Raw genomic sequence first — 22634 nt, 5'->3', positions numbered from 1 at the left:
ACACAAACTGAAGGATCTGGAGAAAACAGACGAGTCATATCACACAAACTGAAGAATCTGGAGAAAACAGACGAGTCATATCACACAAACTGAAGGATCTGGAGAAAACAGACGAGTCATATCACACAAACTGAAGGATCTGGAGAAAACAGACAAGTCATATCACACAAACTGAAGGATCTGGAGAAAACAGACGAGTCATATCACACAAACTGAAGGATCTGGAGAAAACTTACGAGTCGGTAACGCTTTAGAATAACATGTGCTTATTAGGTATTAACAGTGCATAATAAGCAGTTAACAATTCATTACTAACAGTTATATACAGTATATAAAGAGATAGAAGGTTGGGCTTGTGGAACTATAGGCTACATGGTCCTCGCTTTAGATTGGGGGGCTGCAAAATTCACTACAAATAGGTAAGAAAGGTCTTATAAGCGTATTAGTTATCCACCTCTTTTTCTTATACACCATTGACAAGCATTAACAAGCTGCTTGTTAACACTTACAACTGTTAACAAATATGCTTGTAAGTAACTTAAAAGGCTGCTTATTAACACTTACAAGCTGCATGCTAACAGTTAGTTAATGTTATTAAAGGATAACAACAGTTAACAACAACAACTGTTAGTAATGAATTGTTAACTGCTTATTATACACTGTTACTACCTAATAAGCACATGTTATTCTAAAGCGTTACCGACGAGTCATATCACACAAACTGAAGGATCTGGAGAAAACAGACGAGTCATATCACACAAACTGAAGGATCTGGAGAAAACAGACGAGTCATATCACACAAACTGAAGGATCTGGAGAAAACAGACGAGTCATATCACACAAACTGCAGGATCTGGAGAAAACAGACGAGTCATATCACACAAACTGAAGGATCTGGAGAAAACAGACGAGTCATATCACACAAACTGAAGGTTCTAGGGAAAACAGACGAGTCATATCACACAAACTGAAGGATCTGGAGAAAATTACTCTTCAGAGGTGCATTTCAAAGGATGGTATTGAACTTAATAGAGGCTATAAAACAGCCTAAACCACAATAATGTTGCTATGGTGTGTCCTTGAAATTAGATCGGCCCAGATAGAGATATTGTGCAGATATGTCCAGGCTTTGTGATGTGGTAAAGTATCATGGTTGGAAAACCTTTTTGGTCAATAAGTATTTTTGGATTTACAGATAGTAATTTTTCATATCAAAACAAAGAGTGAGGATGTCACTTTTTCTTCATGATGGTGGCTTAACAACACTACCATCTGATTTTACATAACAGATTGACATGTCTGAAGCCAAAATACGAGGACTGGACATCTTACCACAGGAACCTTCTCATGCAGTGCTAACGATCCACAGACTTCTCCCCAAGTCCCTGAGCATGTTCCCTGCCCTTCTAGCTGTTCTTGTGCAGGTTGGTGCAGTGACAGCGATGGCAGACCGTGCCAGACAGCACAGAGTGACACGTGACTAAGAGTGTACTCACACTATGCCTTCCGTACCGTACCCGAGTACACGATTGAACCCCAAAGTCCGGTTTGTTTGACCAATGTGATTGCTCTGTACCGTACCCGGGCACGGTAAGCATATCCATGCCCTAAGGGCTGAGCTACACCAGGCGCGTAACTGAAGCATCCGTTCGCGTTGCGTCTGCTGCAACAATTAGCTTCCATTATAATCAATGGAAGTAGCTACACCAGACGTGACAGTGGGGCGTACGTTCGAAAAAAATAGACCATTCATCTGAAATGGATTTTACGCGTCGCGAACGGAACGCTTCAGTTACGCGCCTGGTGTAGCTCATACCTAAGAGTTAAGCGTCATGCCCAGTGTGGGAGAGCCAGTGGTGTAGTCTAGTTAGCTGTAGTGGGTATTGAGGCTTCCGGCCTTCCCATAACAACCAGAATAGAGATATTAACGCCACCATATTGGGAGTCAAAAAAATAGGGGAGTCTAATAGCGATACACCTGCGAATTAATCCAAGTTTGCTTCATTGAGTATTTTAAATAACCTGGTGCAAGTTGATAGACATCCTAGACCTCAATATATACTGAGAAGTCTCACTGTGTATGTGTGTGCGTGTCAGATCAATTTAGATGCAGCATGGGTGCCACATACATCCAACCATCCACACACACACATGCACGCACGCACACACGCACGCAGATCATCTTTTTGCTCTCCCTCTCGCCTTTTCCTTTACAAATTCCGTAAACAAGCTTTGCCCACTGAGACTATAATGAGACTTATATGAATAAGGCGAATTGAGAGTGTTTTTGATTGAGATTGAGTTTTCCTGATGAACAAAACAATATTTCAGTACCATCCCTGACCATTGCTGACAAGCCATTGCCGTTCTTTTCTACTGCAGCAATATTGTAAGGGCTTTAACTTACACTCTTATTTAATTACTTCAGGCCAATTTCTTGTTAATATGCAATTCAACACCAAGTAAAATCTATAAAATCAAGTTTGCAAGACTTCCCATTTCCTCATCAAAGTAATGAATCAGAACATTCGAGATATTGTTAATATTTCCATTTGTTGCCTCATCCGCATTTAATGAAGTTTTACAGACAACTCAGATATCCAATGAGCAGCAATACTGTGTGTGCTCATGCAGGAGGTCTGCGCATTTGATAACGACAATCTGGAGAGGGCGCTTTTGTCTTCAGCATCAGATTGTATAAGGTTGACAAGAGGTTGCGATATGGTGAGGGACAGGTCGTGTTGCGCTATGAAAGAACATGCGTAGCCTACTTTCTGAGCGCAAAAACTGTCAGCCATAGATAAACTAGTTTGTAGTTCTCCCCCGTTTCCAACAGCCGCCCATCTCCATTTATTCTTTAACTTATGACACCTGTGCCTTCATTTAGCAACAACGCATCCATGACAGCTAGTGGCCTTGCCAAATAGACGCACACAAATCATGACGCTAATATGCGAGGTTCTGGTTGGCCTACTGGTCATGGGTTTGTGCTACAAATTAATAATATTTTATAGCAAAGTTTAAAGTTGACTATTTTAATTGCATGGTTATTTTTTGTCAACATACACTCACAACCTACTGTCGTCTGTGCGTCACAAACACGACTGACCCCCTTACTCGACAGTTCGCGATGATGACAGTATTATTATTTTATGTTAACACGCTCAGTCAAAACCTTCCGCAAAACCTACCGCAAATTGTGAAAAACATTGTTGTACATGTCATAACAGACGGGATAATAAATTGCATAGGCTACGGTTTATATTGCGTCGCTCGCTTTACACATATTTTTAGTTGCATTGATTAAAAACTGTAACAATAATAGGTTACATCGGGTGGCATAGCAGGCTGTCTGTTCAAGTCATAGCGACACCCAAAATGAATGACCTCCCCTGACAAGAGTTTGCAAGAAATTGTCTACATTGATGCACGGAAAGAACACAGCCTACGCCTCTTCTCCGAATTCGCACATAGAGCTCACACTGTATCATATCTAAAAAAGTTAAACGGATTGGCCAACCTCATCACCTGTCTCGATTGTGTCACTATAATCCAACTTTTAGACCTTTAGTCATCCAGACGTGTTCTTTTTTTTTTAAGCAAACGCCCCAGGCCAATGAGACAAGCGTGTAGCTAGCCTACAACATCTAAACAAAGCGAAACTCATGGCTGACGTATCTTCTTGAGCGGTCACTGATTGAGACACTATTAGGTCTTTAAACATTTACCATCACACACATTAATTCATCGGACCTAATATTTGTAGTTGCCTTAAAAAAGGAAAAGAAAAGGTGATAGTCCCCCCCCCCCTCATATTTTTTTCTCATCAGATCTGCATCGATCTCAAATATGGCATTTCTAAAATCAAATTGACGGAAATCCGTCCTACGACGGAGAACTTTAATCCTTGGATAAAATCCACCTAAAAGCAGGTGCAATGGGTCCTTCTGATTTAGTTTTGTAAAATTCATTCTTTAAAGAGACAGACAGACAAGAGTTTGCACATGTTTGAGCGTGTACACTCTTTTTTGTCACTTTACGTTCGAAAATCGATTGCACAATCGATTGGACCAAACAACACAAGTTTCGAAAACTAAAATAGGGAATCGATTTTAACCAAATATTTACACTATTAATTTTAAACGAAATAAACAAATAAAAAAGATATTTTTTGACAAAATTCACAAACAACAATATAAGAATATGGCCTCAGCTGTGGCGCAACTGGCTGGGGCACCTGCACCTTACGCCGTCGACCCGGGTTCGATTCCCGCCCCGTGGTCCTTACCGGATCCCACCCCGACTCTCTCTCCCATTCGCTTCCTGTCACTCTCCACTGTCACTATCATTAAAGGCATAAAAAGGCCAAAAAAATTTACTTAAAAAAATAAAAAAAAAGAATATAAGAATATAAAAGAATTCCGAGGTGCAGTAAGCATTGCGAAAGCTAAAAAGAAAATTCCCACCAATTTTACGCACCGGGAACAGCTGTTTCAGCTGCTGTGCTGCTCGTGTTTTGCCAAAAAATGGAGGACAACGCGATCAACCTGTGCGACATGTAGAGAGACGAGTGATAGGCCCTAATAACTTGAGGAGTTCAATGTGGAAGTAGGCTACTTCGGATTTTTGGTATATCAAACTATGGAGAAGAACAAAGCGGTAGGCTACGCAAACTGTGCAATCGAGTTCTACGTAGGCTAAATTTGTTTGACATTTCTAATCGTAAACACAGACACAGCTACGTTGAAGCCTGCAGTCATGTCACTGATGTAATGGCAGTCCACTCGGCTTACTGGTTTTCGAGAATGTTGCACTTCTGTTTGTCATTGTGCACGAAACTGCACGCCAATAAATCATCAGAAATATTGCTGGCTTGTGTCTACAAGCGCCCTCTTTACGTTCGTCCTAATGCCTGTTAGTTGTTTGTGGATTGGCCTATATTTGGCGTTGAAAATGGAAACGTCTTTAGACATAAAAAATCGATTTTAGAATCGATTCAATGAACACTTATGTCTCAAAAATCGAACAGGATTTTTTCACAAAAGTGACAGCCCTAGTGTACATTTGTGTGTGTCTGTGTGTGCACAGGTGTGTATCTGTGTGTGTATGTGTGTGTGTGTGTGTGTGTGTGTGTATCTGTGTGCCTCTGTTTGTACACATGTATAGTTGTGTGCCGTTGTATCGTTCTAACTGCCATCACCGGTGCAGCAGAGAAAATATGCTTTGAATAACACCAACATACCTGATAGCCATCTGCTGAATGGCAGTGCTAACCAGGGTAGGTGTGCATTCCAGGGGCGTATTGGACCCAAACAGAGAGAGACAGAGAGACAGAGAGGCAGAGTGTGTGTGTGTGTGTGTGTGTGTGTGTGTGTGTGTGTGTGTGTGTGTGTGTGTGTGTCTGACCCAACCCTGACTCACCCTCTGGCTCTGCGGTCCGTCTGCTTCGTCGCCGGCGCCGTCCTCCTGCTGCTCGTAGTTGGGCCCGCCCAGGAGGCGGATGCGCTTCTCGCACTGCTTCTTGGCCACGGTCAGCTGGTTGATGTAGCGCTTCATGTTGCGCGCCCGCAGCAGGTCCGCCTTCATGGCCGCCGTCTCCTTCCCTTTGCTGTCTGTGTGGAGAGAGAGAGGGGCGGGGGGAGAGAACAGGGGACGTCACATGCCAGCTCAGATCAGACAGGACAGGACAGGAGTTCAAGAGGGCTCGGGAAGAAGGGACGGAGGCCTGAGAGAGAGGGAGGAGAGGAGAGGGGGATAGGGAATGAGAATGGAGGAAGTGTGGGGGTACAAAAGAATGAGAGTGTGAGAGAGAGAGAGAGAGAGAGAGAGTAAATAAGTACAAGCAATGAGGAGAAGTAAAGTACTGGATGAAAGAATGGAAGGAAGGGAGGAAGGAAAAGAGACAGAAAGAGAGAAAGACATTTCATAAACAGAGATTGTGAAATCTCAGCTTTCATCATTAAGTAGGACAGAGTTCCTCAGAAGGTCAGGACTCTGAATAACTTTGTACAGTATGTGTAGGACCATCACAGTAGCATACAGTAGTACATCTGGCATCAGTCAGCAAGTGTTTTTCATAAACATCTCTGAAAGACTCTTTTAGATGAAATTATCGTCTCTCTGTATTTTGCAACATATTTCGGGTAAAATCTGATAGAAACTTGCATGACACCAACACTGGCACCACAAACCCCAAGGCACCAATGTCAAAGCCGGTCAACCACACTGTTCAGTGTCACTGTTCACTGAAGGCAAAATAATCTAAAACCATACAAATATCAGTGTCCAAAACCTTGCCTTGAGCCAGTGGGCCAATGCTTATGTTTACCGTATAAACGATCCATCCTACTGGTTAGGGCATCGTGCTTGTAACCGAAGGGTTGTCAGTTCTATACCCGACCAGTAGGAAAAATGTGGGCGGGGGAGGTGGTTGAGCACTGCTCTCCCATGCCCACATCCACTGCTGAAGTGCCCTTGAGCAAGGCACCTAACCCCTCACTGCTCCCCGAGCGCCCCTGTAGCAGGCAGCTCACTGCTCCGGGTTAGTGTGTGCTTCACCTCAATGTGTGTTCACTGTGTGCTGTGTGTGTTCACTAATTCACGGATTGGGATAAATGCAGAGACCAAATTCCTTATATACGGAAGTATACTTGGCCTATAAACCCTAATTTTCATTTAGATTTTACATTTACATATTTTCTACTTTTTAAAGATGCATAGTGTCTTTTTACTGTTTTTAAAGGTATTCATAGGTAGCTAGATTATCCCCAAATTAATTTTGATGGCATATGGTTATATGAAATACTGATAAGCACACCTGTTGCTTCAACTAACCAGCCAGGCTACTCACTAGTACGTCAGTGATAATGCAGAATTATTCAAGCCAGGCTATTCACTAGTACGTCAGTGATAATGCAGAATTATTCAAGCCAGGCTATTCACTAGTGCGTCAGTGATAATGCAGAATTATTCAACCCAGGCTATTCACTAGTGCGTCAGTGATAATGCAGAATTATTCAAGCCAGGCTATTCGGTAGTGCGTCAGTGATAATGCAGAATTATTTCCTTTTGATGAGGTTCTGTAGAATACCATGCTCCCCATTTCCTTTAGAGGTCACACATCAGTGGGAAGTCATTGAAAGATAGTGGGGTAGAAAGAGGAAGGTCACTGACATTGATTATGTATTCAGTATAATCATAGGAGATGGAACTTGCATGCTGGTGTTTGAAAAAGGGTTTGTGTATTTGATTGTACTTGTTTGTGTCTTGATTGTTCTGCCACTTTTAACAGACGCTGATATGTGCTATACATCACATTCTACTAATGGTCAGCGTTCACGTGCATTGTGTTGGTAGTAGAAGTAGTTTAGATTAGTAGTGTTTTCTGTTATTTGATTTTTCTGTTTGTATGTTTTTTTTTTTTCAATAAATTGAATGCACTTTGTTTGGGCTTTTTCTATCAAAATGTTTTAGTTGGGATGTAAAAAAAGCTGAGTTTTCTGTGTGGGGGGACATGCATTGGGACTTTGGTGGTGATCTCTTTCTCTGCATCTTTTCCCTTTGCCTTTTGAGAAACTGCTTCATTCTGTCGTGATGTATTATGATTGTGTGTATAATAGAAAACATGTAATGTTGAAATGTTTAAATGTTGCTCCCAATTCTTATTTACAGTTAGGCGATTACAGTAGTTTTTACATTTGCTTGACTGTTTAGGGGAAGGCAGGTAGGCTATGTACAACCATGTAGGTCAGGTCATAAGTCAGTGCACAAAGTGCAATTGCCGTTGGCCATGACCTGGCAGTTCCATGGCAAGCGGTTTTAACATACCTTATGGCAAGCCGCCTACAATGGATAAACTTGAAAGCAGAGCTTACTGTACCATTGTGTGTGCATCCATGACAAGCTGTTTTAACATTTAAATGTATTATGCATAGAAGCAATGAGATATTGATAGTAAATTGAATATAACAGTTTAATTTCATGTTCAAATTTGTCTTATCAATAAAAAAAGCAATTCATGCTTTAGACCATTTTATTGTAAAAACAAAGTAGGCTACCGGTTCAGGCACCGTTTTGGCACCGGCAGCATTTTAAAAGTATCGATTTAGTACCGGTATCGGATAAAACCCAAAAGATACCCAACCCTACTAAAAATTGACACATTGTTTTTGCCTCAGGTCCAAAAATGGTTAAATTGTTTCAAATGCTGATTATAGCGCTTCATGTTTCTTTGTCTGATCAAGTGGTCTATGGACATGTTGCAGGGGGAAGAAGGTGTGGCACACACTTCCTTATGGGATATTTATAACAAATGGACCGCCTGAGTAATAGACAGTGTAAACAACTAATTGTTTATTCCATACATTATTTGTCACGTTTTCACGCTTTTATGTTTTGGACTCAGGTGGTTGCAGAGCGGAAGTACGGCTGCTGAAGTTTCCAGTGACGATGAGGAGACCCAGGTAAGCAGTTGCCCCTGCATCTAAAGATCAGACAGGGAAATGCCTGAGCTAGAGTGTTGACAGGTGTTGCAACACTGGTCAACACGACAGCTCAGATTTAAGGCTTGTGTTATAAATGACTATGGCTATGCATCACTCCTGACATTTGTGTGTGTATGTGCATGTTTGCATGTATTTGTAGGCTATGTATGGTTGTGTAGCTTACTTTATCATGTCTTATCCTGCCTACGTCATGTAAGAGGTGATCCTGTGATATTGTTTGTTTGATATCTCCCTTTGTCCTGGGTCTACTTAGGGCGCATGGAAACCAGCAAAACGGAAGAAGTACGATGCTCCTGCCCCAAAAGCCAAGCGGAGAAAGAAAAGCTCTGAACAAGAGGCAGCTTCCACAGTTTCCTCCATTTCCACTGCTTCCACCACCGATGCAGATGGGTCGGTAAAATGGCGGCGAGCAGAAAAACCAAGTGAGCTGTTCAAAACCTTTCTTTTAGTAAACTCTGTGCACAAAAACAATGTTCTCAACGCTCGAGTATGTAGAGACACTGGTGATACTACGATCAAAGTTTCATGTTGTGTCGAGCCTTCTTAGCGTTTTAAAAATAGAGAATTTAATGCGATCATGCATCAAAATAGTAGTGCCCATACGACTCCCATTTAAAAGGCCATTTGGCCCGAAAAATACAATATGGGCAAGCTTAAAAGTGGCGCTTCCGACTTAATTATGCTTTTAAACGAAAGTATATTCACTAAAAAACCCTAGGTTGCATTTTAACAAGAGTTACACTTTAACTAGCTAAAGAGTTTACACTTTAACTGGCTAGCTCTTTGAGTGCACACAGTGCTGTTGTTGGAGTTTGCAAGGCAAGTCTGTTGGCTTTTAGCTAATTATAGGAGATCCATCCAATTGCTTGCATTACCCATACAAGGCTTCTGGGTGAGAACTTGAGTTCCCTTCCCACTAGATCATACTGTATCATTAGGACTCCTCAGACAGGCATTGTCTGGGCAGATTCTAGTGTAGTCAGGTCCAGAGCATGACTGGACAGAAATTAGATACTGTAAACGCGGCTGATTATTTTGCAACTCTGTGAGACTGTAGCTGCACTTTTGTGTGCGCCATCCACAGGAGGAGGAAGGAGGGGGGAGTGCTAAAGAGAAATCATTAAAAGAATACTGCTTCTGAAAGTAATTGTAGGTGACTAATTACTTAATATTAATCTTAGACTGGCGAACTTCAGGAAAACTCAGGAATCAGGTTTATTCTGTTACAAGCTGAGAGGGTACAAAAAAGGTCTACGGTCTATGTAGGCCTATCCCAGGCCTGAAAGGCCTAGGTTGGCCTGTAGCCAACTCCTCTCTTCCGCTCTACATCCTTAGTCTGACAATCCAAAATCTGATCTCACAAACATTGCAGTTTAGTTACTTTTAAATGGTTTAAACAAAGAACAAAATGGCGCCAAGAACAAGCCCACTTGATTGGTTCTACAGTTGGTATCAGACACACCTACTCACACCCACTTCACACCTATGAATTCTTGTCAGAATAGCATGAGGAGAGATATCTTATATATCAGAAATATCACTTATAGAATGTTCCAAACATTCTCACAATCACATCATTACAATCCTTGTAATGAGACTATCAAAATGATACCAGACATGAATACATTTACATTTCATGATACATGGATACATTATATCAAGGAAGCATCCTTTGTCTTGTGTAAGTGATAGGCCTTAAACCAGCACATTAGCATTCCATTGGGGGAGGGGATGGGGTCTTTGTTTAAAACCATGAAGGGTTACATGGCTAACTAAAAGTAGTCTTGAAGTTAAATTATTATCCATTTTTAACCATACATTTTATTGCTATCACTTCCTACTTTAAGATTTAAAATAAGTGTATCAAGAAAGAAACAGGGGAATATTCCCCACCCAAACAGGACTTATGTGGTGCCGCAGTTCTTTTAAGCTGTGGCAGTTTACCACTGGCAACACCATCTAGCATCACGTCTCCTCCTACTAGCACCTGTGGGCACACAAAACAACTGCACACTGAACACAGACAGGAAAGAGAGAGAGAGAGAGAGAGAGAGAGAGAGAGAGAGAGAGTGAGAGAGAGAAAGGAACAGAGAGAGTGAGAGAAAAAGAGAGAGGGGAAGGAACATAGAGAGAGAGAGAAAGAGAGAGAGAGTGAGAAAGAGAGAGAGAGAGAGAAAGAGGGGGGGAAGAACATAGAGTGAGAGTGAGAGAGAGAGGGGAGAGGGAGAGGGAGGGAAAGATAGAGAGATGAGAGAGGCAATGACACATCCAGAAAGCCAATTTCCCATCCGCTTCATTTAATAAAAGCTACTGCTGTGTCCACCCACCACAGAGATTATATATGGCTTCATTTGTCTCCTGTTTTTTTGGAGGGGGAAGTCGGGAGCAGGAGGCACAGAAAACAAATGAAGAGCCCCTCCTCACGGAGACGGAAGAAAAAAGAAAAAGAAAAAACAACTTCTTGCAAAACAACCCACAAGGCACAACTCAATATGACTCAGCGATCTAGTGGACCACAGTTCCTGTTTTCATTTCAATAAACTGAGCAAGGGAGGGAGCAGAAAGTGAAAGTGCCACTTCAGAACAGCAGACAGCAGACAGAACTACAGGCATCTACTGACCTGCCTTTCTCCAGGTCTCCTGTAGTTCTGCTAGAGAGTGAGCTCATTTGCCTTAAAAACCCTCTCTCTCTCCCTGCAAGCTTAGCCGAGCAAATAGAATAATCCGTAAAAAAAATTGGGAGACACGCAAAACGAGCGAGAGAGAGAGAGAGAGAGAGAAAGAGAGAGAGGGAGAGAGTGAGGGAGAGAGTGAGTGAGAGAGAGAGAAAGAGAGAGAGAGTGAGAGAGAGAGTGAGGGAGAGAGTGAGAGTGAGAGTGAGAGAGAGAGAGAGAGAAAGAGAGAGAGAGGGAGAGAGTGAGAGAGAGAGACAGAGTGAGAGTGTGAGAGAGAGAGAGAGAGTGAGTGAGTGAGTGAGTGAGTGAGTGAGTGAGTGAGAGAGAGAGAGAACAGTCAGTGAGTGACATTTCCCTGCATGGCTGGCAGGCAGGCGGCCATCAGCCACTTCATGTAGTCTCTGGGCTAACTTGTGGAGGGCAGGGGGAGAATATGAAATGCCATCTCTCAGCAAAGCATGCTGCTTGCGGCCCCTCACATTTTCCCGGTGACCGAGCACGACGGGTTCTGTTATTGGCCAGCTTGTCAATCACTGAGATGGGCACTGAACCGAACCTGATGACCAGCCGCTACCGCAGGGGGAGAATAGAGCTTGGCTTGGCTTCTCCACAGCAGGAGGTGCAGCAAAGCACTGATTTTTTCTGTACGGGAGACCACAATGTTTGGTAACGGCAATCTGATTTCATTTACCCTTATGAAAGTGCCCTCTGTGTTCTATTACCCCATTCATTACCCATATCCAAGTCATTACTCCTGAGTCCTGTCATTATGGTTACGGATTGCAGAACAGAATGTTTCACTTCAGTCTCATAACATGAACAAGAACAAGAGACCTCAACACCACACGGAGGACACTCTTTAATGTGACACGGAGGACACTTTTTAATGTGACACGGCCCGTAGCGAGACCTCCAGGGTGTACCCCACTTGCAGGCCATTAATTCCCTTTTTGCAGAACATTCCATGCATCTATATTGGAGACCTACAGGCTGCAGACCATTGAGCTGCACAGCAATTAAGTCTGAGCACAGCGTGAGCTAAAGTGTCTGGCTGGCGAGGATGGATGTGGGAGAAAAATCATTTCCTTTAAACTGCATGCAGAGTAAACATAAAACAACTCCCCTGTGTCTTCTTACCTTTCTGTTTCTTCAGCTGTGGAATGCTACTGAGCGTCGTCGCTTGGATGATCTCCACAACAATCTGGTACCTGGAGAAAACACAGACACACACATACACATCACATCTCCTCAACAATCTGGTACTTGGAGATACTGTAGCACAGACAGCAACACAAATCATCAGGCTCTCATCCTTTTTTCACTGCATCTTCTGCAACAGGGTTTAAGAACCTCTATTCGGCACTGAAAATGTGGGTCCGGTTTAGAATGACATACTGTATGCAGATGTCCCAGTGGTTTACAGTTGCCTACAGTCAACCACAAAGTTTATTTTAAGACCATCCAACCTCTTGCAGTTGCCAACTCCTTAACCTTACCTAGGGATATAGCACTCATTTGGACTAATTAAACTGAAAGCGCCAAGTAGCCACTATAGAGTGCACTGTATAGTGGATGAGTGGATGATTCAACAAAAGCCCAAGGAGAGAAATTAAGTTAATTTTGGTTGTTAAGAACTAAACGGCTTGGATAATGGCTGCAAATCAAACTAAGAGGGCACTCCCCACTGGTGAAACTACAGAAGGTGACGTTTGGTTACATTTTGCCCTTTGAGGAAATGGCAGCGACATTAATAAACCTTGACTCGTGATGAGAAAATGAGTGATTAAGACCGCAGCATGTATTGCATTTCATTGAGAAATGGGAACTTGCAGGTCACAAGCGACACGAGTCCCATTCCCAATAAATGAAACGGACGAGGTCTAATAAAAAAAGGTGTTAAATATTCATTACAAATTATCTCTCCCGCCGGCACTTGCAGGGAGCGACGTGATAAACCCCCACTGAATTGAATGTGCTTATGAAAGTCACACAAAAGTAACTCAGCAGACACGGAAACTCATCAACTTTGTCTTAGACAGCGAGACAATTAAAGGTCCAGTCCGTGATTTTCATCTAAAACACTTATTGTCAATTTCAGCTATTTGGCTCCTCTAACAGTCGGTTGTGTGTGTGTGTGTGTGTGTGTCTGTGTGTGGATAAAAGACTGGTGTGTAAATGGTCTGTAAATGGAAAACAACCAAAGAGGCTCAGACCAAGACACTGTTCCTGCCAATTAACACATTGCTGCAGAAGCACAACAGAAAGGCATGTCATCTTACTGGCAGGCGAGCTGAAACAGCAACAACCTTTCTCGAGAATTACAGACTGTGACTTTAATGTTTCTTGATAACTAACAAGTCCTGAATGGTCAGCAGTCTGAATGGGGCCTTGATGGACAGCCTTGTTTTCGAAACCAAGGAACTGCTATTAAACCACTGAGGGAAAATGGCCCCTAATGTGATTGTGGGTCTCGTATTCAAAGTCTTCATCGCACACAAAAACATTAGAGGAGCACAAACATAATGGACCCGTCAAGACAGTGCATTACTGGGAACAGTCAATGGCCAGTCAATGACAGTAAATTACTAGTAATAAATCAGCAAAGGGCAGGGCTCTTTGCAAGAAGCAAAATACTCACTCACAAAAACACTTTGAGCCGCCACACGCCCATCCATGTTTTGTGCATCTACAGCTGAGGCAGGCGCTTCTCTAAACAGTACTGATGACTTTATCAATAACGTGCAGCACAGCAGACAGATGAAACATACGGGCTCCATATTGGTCAATTTATATTTCATGCCAACATGTTATGATGAAGGGTTATGGCCAAATGTATTCCCCACAAGCAAAATGGGAATATTGAGTTGTAAATGACATCCTGAAAAATGAGCTCAACTTCACATTATGGGAATTTACATTCTGTAGTTGTTTCTGAAAAATGGTGCTTCTGAACGCAGCTATTAAACAAAATGAGAGTTGATAACATGTGGTAGCAGTATTATGTTTATGTGCAAATACTATGAGATGAAACTTCCAGGTCGCTTTATCTATTTCTTATGACTTAATATGTTAATAAACGGCCACATCTGGTAGAGTTAGCGGAGAATATCTTCACAAGAACCATATCTGAATGCCTCCTCATTTCCTCGTTAGCCATAACACTGGTGTGCTATTGAGCCAGTTCTGAATGTCTCCTCGTTTCCTCATTAGCTATAACACTGGGATGCTACTGAGCCAGTTCTGAATGTCTCCTCGTTTCCTCATTAGCCATAACACTGGTGTGCTATTGAGCCAGTTCTGAATGTCTCCTCGTTTCCTCATTAGCCATAACACTGGTGTGCTATTGAGCCAGTTCTGAATGTCTCCTCGTTTCCTCATTAGCCATAACGCTGGTGTGCTATTGAGCCATATCTGAATGCCTCCTCATTTCCTTGTTAGCCATAACGCTGGTGTGCTATTGAGCTAGATCTGAATGTCTCCTCATTTCCTCTTTAGCCATAACGCTGGTGTGCTATTGAGCTAGATCTGAATGTCTCCTCATTAGCCATAACGCTGGTGTGCTATTGAGCCAGAATGCTGGGAATGTGGCGGAACATTTCTGCTTACATTCTCACTGTCACATACAGTAGTGGAGCTGAGATACTCAACCTCTAGACCTCTACTCTGCCGCTGCACTAGAGAGTGACAGCCTATGGCTTCATCTCATCTCCTTCCATGCAGTGTTGGCAAGTCCGCTTGTTTTTTTGTGTGAAGTCTTTGTTGTAGTCGCGGGTGGGCGTGTTTTTTGGTGCGGTCGCTTCTTTTGGGCTTGATTCGTATCGGCTGTTTCTGAGCTTAGAATCCACGCAGCACCTAAACGTACACACATGACAATGTAAGCCTATGCCCTTGCGTCGGCTCTGCGCAATAGGCTACTCTACACTGTTGCCTGACATGACCTCCCCAGTAACTCGTCTTGGGTCGCTTGTTTTAGGCTTGCTTCAGAGACCTACAGTAGTTGCTTGTTTTTCATCACATGACCTGCCAACACTGCTTCCATGCCATGCCACATCCTTCACATTCTTTCTATGAAAATGATGAGTGTGTAGGAAACATATTTCAGAATAAGCTTCTTTCAATAAAAGGAAAAAAGATATTCATCATCCTATTGGGGGCCTATGGTTAGGGCTTAGGGCTTATAACCGAAGGGTTGCCGGTTCAAGCCCCGACGCAGTAGGAAAAATGTGGGCGGGGGAAGTGGTTGAGCACTGCTCTCCCATGCCCACATCCACGGCTGAAGTGCCCTTGAGCAAGGCACCTAACCCCTCACTGCTCCCGAGCGCCGCTGTAGCAGGCAGCTCACTGCTCCGGGTTAGTGTGTGCTTCACCTCACTGTGTGTACACTGTGTGCTGTGTGTGTTTCACTAATTCACAGATTGGGATAAATACAGAGACCAAATTTCCCTCACGGGATCAAAAGAGTATATATACTTATATAGACTATACTATTTTTGCTTTTTGTTTTCCAAAAACAAAGTCTATGAGAATCTAAATTTGGTATGCTTTACTTTTTCCATATGCATATCTGTCAAATCTCTCAAATCTCAATTGATCTCTCACAGATGTTTTCAACATTTCTCACGTGCGTGTTTCTCTGAACCTCACAGATCTCACTCAATCTCTCAGATGTACACATGCAATAGCACTGAATCATAAATGCAAGGTCAATGCAGTCCTCCACGGTGTGACTGACTCAGTGAGCTACGTCTCTGTTGCAGGTATACTAATCAAACATCAAATGTTTCAATATTGAGTAGCCAAACATGTTTACAGAAAAATGTGCTAGGTGAAAATGTAAACCATATGTTGCAATATATTTGCTATTTGTGTGTGGTCAGCGTTGGCGGCTCACGGATTTCAATCACTGACCTCAAAGATTTCAGTCATGTTAACATGAAAAGGTAAGCATATGTTATTGTGCTGCACCGTTTTCATGCTTGCATGTGCTTGGCAACAAGAGATATTTCCCTGTACATTTGATTCTGAACATTCGTTTAAATAGAGCAGAAGAGAAATTGATGCAGCTGCAAAGCCTGTCCACTATCAGAGTTAAGAGAGCTCATTATTCAAACAAGAACAGTTTAGAGGGACTAACCATTTTACTTCTTTTCCCTCTGAAGTTGTTGTGGCCATTGTGCTATTTTTCAGATGTCAGACCTAGTAGGCCAGACACATTTAAGAGTAACTCTTTTCTCAATATGTCTTTATTTAGTAGAAAATGTCAAAAAGCCCACATTGCTTTCTGTTCATAAACCAAAAAGTAATCATTCCTGGCTATTATTGGTTTGCTTCAGACACCCAGAAACATGGAGAGAGATAAAAAATACCATTTGCAGTGGTCGTCTGCCACACCAAATAGCAACCATTTATTTTCCTAAACAGGGGTCTTCGGGAGTAAACACACAGGCCGTTATGTTGCTAATTGTTGGTACCGTTAATAGTTACTGTGGGCATACGAGCACATTTGGACAATTTCTGGAGAACATTTATTCCCATTTAAAAAGCATAATGGGTTCTCACAGTGAGCCCGCGAGATGCTGTATAGTCCATGAACCCAATGCAATGAATTTGTTAGGACAAATATGCAGCCAGTAAACAAGTCTGCTCAGTCCTTGACAGTTGGTTTGTTTGACAATTGTTATTCATAGATATTAACGTTGCAATAAATATGATTACAAATTTTCAGTTGATGTCATGAGTGTTTTTCTTCAGGTTTGATTAATACATCAACTAATAACTCTGGCTTTTTTATCTTTAGTCAGCCATCTCATCTGCATACATTTTCACACATGCAGATACAGTGCAGATAGAGAGGGCCGAGCAGAGACCAGACTGCAGTCTAACCAGTAGTGGTGACATGGCATAAATCTCTGACATCATATCCTGTTCTGTCCTGTCCTGTTCTCTGATATCATATCCTGTTCGGTCCTGTTCTCTGACATCATATCCTGTTCTGTCCTGTTCTCTGATATCATATCCGGTTCGGTCCTGTCTTGTTCTCTGACATCATATCCTGTTTTGTCCTGTTCTCTGACATCATATCCTGTTCTGTCCTGTTCTCTGATATCATATCCTGTTCTGTCCTGTCCTGTTCTCTGATATAAGGCGAGTTCGTCTTGAGGCAGATCTGTGCAGATCTGACTTGATGTGATGCATGCTGGGTTGAACACAATGCATACTGGGATGGACGCAATGCTTGCTGGTTAGAAATTTTGTCCGACTTCTGTCAGGCGGGGAGGGACTTACCACCGTGACACCATGTCACATGACCTTAAAATATCGCGGGAGTCTTACCTAGCGTTCATGGGCTTCGTAAAAACCTTTCTCCGAGTGAAAACATCATCATTCCGCGTCATTCACGTCACTTAATGTGTGAGTCAGAGGTCGGAAACTGGGGCTAGATTTTGCTAACAGAGTTGCCCAGTTAGGGGCTCGTCATCACTTTTGTCGTCACGTTGTAGTTCGTTTGTAGTCCATGTGGCCTTTCATGTCCAACAGTTTTAATGTGAACTTGGAAATTTGCCCTTTTTATCACTTGAAAAGCTGCATATCTTTCTTTCACGAGCATCTTACACTATATTTTAAGCAAATACAGTTGTTTGTTTAGGATTAGTGAGTATATGTTTTAACCTTTGTTGTGGCATCCGTGTTTGTCACACATTCGATGGCAAAGCACTTGAACACTTGCTGTCGGAAAAACAAAGTAGCCATGGGGGCGGTCCTTGTCATTCCGAGGTGCTCTGAATGCACCCTTAGCCTGCAGACAGATCTTGCAGTTGCCTTCCACGAGCTGCACGAGCTAAAACACACCCTCATGACGTCAGTTAAAAGACGTGATAGGGCCATTTGGGAGGAATGTCCTCATGACGATTTTGACGGCAGTCTCATGCTGCTTCCTTATGTTGGAATATGCGAAAATAAACAGAAAACGAAGGGATACCTTCTTATACGTGATTTCTGCAACAATGGTAGGCTAGCCTACTGAAAACGTTTGGATATTCTGTTATTTCCTGCTGTTGGCTAAATAAATAGACACACATATAGGGAAAACACTTGATATTGAATTTATGTGCTACAAAGCAGGCCTGTTAACTGTATGACAACAGTGGTTTATTTACACTACATCATAAGAATTAATTTCGCCAGTCATCATGCTCATTTTAATGAGTAAGAATGAAAGTTCTGCTGTGTTTATTGCAAACAACATTCCGCTATATCTCCCGCGATGTCTCCCACGAGTCACGTCAGGCAGACTGTAGCCTTTCTGTCCGGGATGAGCTGCCCTCTGTTGTAGCTCCTCCCGGCTAGCCTCTGAAGATCACGTTTACGTAGAAAGCCAGACGAAAGTCAGACTCAGTCAAGACGAACAAGCCTATTATATCCTGTTCTGTCCTGTCCTCTTCTATGATATCATATCCTGTTCTGTCCTGTTCTCTGACATCATATCCTTTTCGGTCCTGTCCTGTTCTCTGACATCATATCCTGTTCTGTCCTGTCTTGTTATCTGACATCATATCCTGTTCTGTCCTGTCCTGTTCTCTGACATCATATCCTGTTCTGTCCTGTTCTCTGATTCTAGGCGAGTTCGACTTGAGGCAGATCTGTGCAGATCTGACTTGATGTGATGCATGCTGGGTTGAACACAATGCATACTGGGATGGACGCAATGCTTGCTGGTTAGAAATTCTGTCCGACTTCGGTCAGCCAGGGAGGGACTTACCACCGTGACACCATGTCACATGGCCTTAAAATATCGCGGGAGTCTTAGCCTGCAGACAGATCTTGCAGTTGCCTTCCACGAGCTGCACGAGCTGAAACACACCCTCATGACGTCAGTTCAAAGACGTGATAGGGCCATTTGGGAGGAATGTCCTCATGACGATTTTGACAGAAGTCTCATGCTGCTTCTTTATGTTGGAATATGCGAAAATAAACAGAAATCGAAGGGATACCTTCTTATACGTGATTTCTGCAACAATGGTAGGCTAGCCTACTGAAAACGTTGGGATATTCTGTTATTTCCTGCTGTTGGCTAAATAGACACACATATAGGGGAAACACTTGATATTGAATTTATGTGCTACAATGCAGGCCTGTTAACTGTATGACAACAGTGGTTTATTTAAACTACATCATAAAAACATAAGACCATCAGTCATCATGGTCATTTTAATGAGTAAGAATGAAAGTTCTGCTGTGTTTATTGCAAACAACATTCCGCGATATCTCCCTCGATGTCTCCCGTGAGTCACGTCAGGCAGACTGTAGCCTGCCTGTCCGGGATGAGCTGCCCTCTGTTGTAGCTCCTCCCGGCTAGCCTCTGAAGATCACGTTTACGTAGAAAGCCAGACCAAGTCAGACTCAGCCGAAGTCGAACTCGCCTATTATAACCTGTTCTGTCCTGTCCTCTTCTATGATATCATATCCTGTTCTGTCCTGTTCTCTGACAACATATCCTGTTCTGTCCTGTCTTGTTCTCTGACATCATATCCTGTTCTGTCCTGTTCTCTGATGTCATATCTTGTTCGGTCCTGTCTTGTTCTCTGACATCATATCCTGTTCTGTCCTGTCCTCTTCTATGATATCATATCCTGTTCTGTCCTGTTCTCTGATATCATATCCTGTTCTGTCCTGTTCTCTGATATCATATCCTGTTCTGTCCTGTTCTCTGATATCATATCCTGTTCTGTCCTGTCCTGTTCTCATGAGTCAATGACAGCAGCATGGCCAGTGCTCTTGCAAAAAAAAAACACCAGCGTCATCAAAGCCTCACCCTGGCTTTAGAGAGGAAACAAACAAAAAAAAACCTACAGGCCGAGCTTGAGGGAGTGTGTTGAAACCTACAGGAAGTTCAAAAAGCATTCTTCTCTGCCCAAGATCAATACAGCTGACAAATCTGCTTAATTATTTATTTACCCCCACCACAAAAGCCACATTCAAATGTCAGGATGCTCCGACTCATGCCTCAACGTGTCAGGGTGAAAGAAAAACAAAAATTGTTCCCTTTCAATGAGAAAGCCAAAATGATAAATCCATCGCAGGCTTATGCTGTTAGCATAGCAACAGGTAAGTTTCAAATAGTAAACATCAGGTGCTCTAAGCGATGCCACATAAAACATTTTATGTCACTTACTGCAAACATCACCTAACCAACCGCTAGCTGTCTGTGTCCTGAATCCATGTAAAAAAAACTTGATCTCTGTGGACAGCCCAGGCTCCAACCTGGGCAAACCTAGCCCATAAAAACATAAACTGTTCCAGCAAATCACAGAAGAGATGCACATTTAGGAGAGTTTCAATTGCATGGGAGCAGCATGGGAGGGAGGGGAAGGAAGTAGCGAGCTAGCTCTCTGTTTTGTTTGAAAGTCAACAGAAGTGATGTTCCCAGCACCTTTAATAATATGCTTTTTTCAGATGCTTGCTGGCAAAAGCAAATAAACAGATGGCTATTCAAATGAAAATAATTCAAATATCCAAATATCCATCAAGTATTCCAGAGCTATGATTTGTGAATGCATTTTCGTCCCACTCTCTCACACCAAAACACACAAATCACAATACATGTTGTCAGTGGTGGCTTGCCGATCGCTAGGGCTTTGTTCTAACTCTAACCAGGCTACATCAGAGACTTTCTAATGAGGAGACACAGCACTCAAATGCATGGAGTTAGTTTGTAACACCAATTGGGCAGTTGTCTACACATATACTGCCCCTTCCGCGGCGAAATAGTTGTCATGTGAAAACATTGTGCCAATCAAGTGGTGTGTTGTGAATACATCGTGCCAATCATGTGTTGTGATCTTGCTGCTGGAGCAAGATTGGCGTCATGAAGCCTTGCGCACATGCATTTCTGCCAAAATAGATGCCTGATCAGTGTCCAAAAACCGTTGCAATATAGCCGCTGAGTGGAGGGACTTGCCTAAAAGGACTTTAGCTACATCTTGTGGGTGTTTGCCAGGCTCCTCAGGTAAATATAGACTTCTATTTGCACAGAAAAAAAATCTGAAAGTCTCTTCCTCTTTTCAATTCAATTCTTCTGAAAGCATCCTGGTAATGATCCACTAGAAGCATGACACACATGGCTCACGGTTCCTTATCTTTGAGATGACACAGAGATATTAGATCTATCAATCTGTGACAGATCCCTCTAATGTTGTTTTGTTTCAAAAGTAAACTTGTGATTACATTTGGAACAAAACAACACTGTAAATGTGGTAATGATCCAATATTCTGTTTCTGTTCTGAACCTACTACACAAATCACCCAATGTACCGTCCTGACATCTCCTCCAAAATGTAGATGTTTGAGTGAGTTGTTAGGGACCCATGGAATGTGTAATGCAAAGACAGACAGTCAAGACCGAGAAAGGCACCCTCTCATGAGGACGACTTGTCACTAAGCTCTAATCCAATTCCTAAGACACAGCCTTACCCGTCCTGTCTTTATCTCTCTCGCCACGCCACTTAAAGTAACTGAGATTAAAACCCCTCTGACTCAGTGCCAAAGGACCAAGTCATGGCACAGCCAAAAGCACACACAACTAAACCCTCAGCCTCTCCCTTCATCCTCTGCATTGACTCAGCAGACATTCCGTCAGTCAGTCAGTCAGCAGATGAATGAGCTCCAGCAGGGAGGATTGTAAGATAGCGTGCAGCACGGCATGGTGCATAGCAACAGCCACTGCTCACCAGTGGCCAGGATAGATTGACAAATTGAGGGGGGGGGGGAATTGGAAATTGACCACGTGTCGGAATCAAACGTAGGTCCGGCCCCATGGGAACTTAGACCCACTGGTGGAATGAAGGCTGCTGCTACTGCACCAACAGCACCTAGCCACCTCTCTCACCTGAGCACCTGGCCACCTCTCTCACCTGAGCACCTAGCCGCCTCTCTCACCTGAGCACCTAGCCACCTCTCTCACCTGAGCACCTGGCCGCCTCTCTCACCTGAGCACCTGGCCGCCTCTCTCACCTGAGCTGTTTGAGGAAGTCGATGTCGGAGCTGGTGCTGATGAGCTTGATGAACTCCTCGTAGGAGGGCGCGTAGGTGTAGGCCTTCTTGTGGTGCTCGTTGAGCTGCTCGCGGTGCTCCAGCTGGGCCAGTAGCATGCGGTTGATGTAGTCTGGGTCACTCAGTAGCTCCACCATCGGCTTCAGCACTGGACACAAGACAGACCACAGCAGAGACGTGATGTGACGTGACCAGACAATTTGCAACACACAGATAACAGATCCCCCCATAGATGTCTCAACAGCAACTGTATAGGGCAATACCATAAAGACTTATCTGTAACCTTTAGATATGACAACTCAACATGTTCCTGCTAATATAGACAAGAGTAAACACAGATCCCAGATGGCAGTAAATACCATAAAGAAAAAGAATGGAGCAAAGGTGAAAAGGTACCATTTGTGTA

At 43.0% G+C, this 22634-nt stretch overlaps 1 protein-coding gene across 1 annotated transcript in view; it reads right to left on the bottom strand.

Moving 5' to 3' along the window:
- The window catches only part of snx25 (sorting nexin 25), a 73100-nt gene that overhangs the window by 29696 nt on the left and 20770 nt on the right, over positions 1-22634 (bottom strand). Inside the window, exons 5-7 of the mRNA XM_076291831.1 lie at positions 22190-22376; positions 12317-12387; positions 5422-5612 (exon numbers count right to left, since the gene is read on the bottom strand). Coding sequence (XP_076147946.1) covers positions 5422-5612; positions 12317-12387; positions 22190-22376 — 449 coding nt within the window. The remainder of the gene's footprint in view (positions 1-5421; positions 5613-12316; positions 12388-22189; positions 22377-22634) is intronic.

The sequence above is a fragment of the Alosa pseudoharengus genome, unplaced genomic scaffold, assembly GCF_046254945.1.
Source record: "Alosa pseudoharengus isolate Yale_2024_CS ecotype anadromous, Long Island Sound unplaced genomic scaffold, YU_APseudo_1.1 YU_APseudo_1.1_scf_19, whole genome shotgun sequence".
NCBI lineage: Eukaryota > Metazoa > Chordata > Actinopteri > Clupeiformes > Clupeidae > Alosa > Alosa pseudoharengus.
The sequence above is the reverse complement of the archived record's forward strand: the minus strand, read 5'-3'. Positions and strand labels throughout refer to the sequence as shown.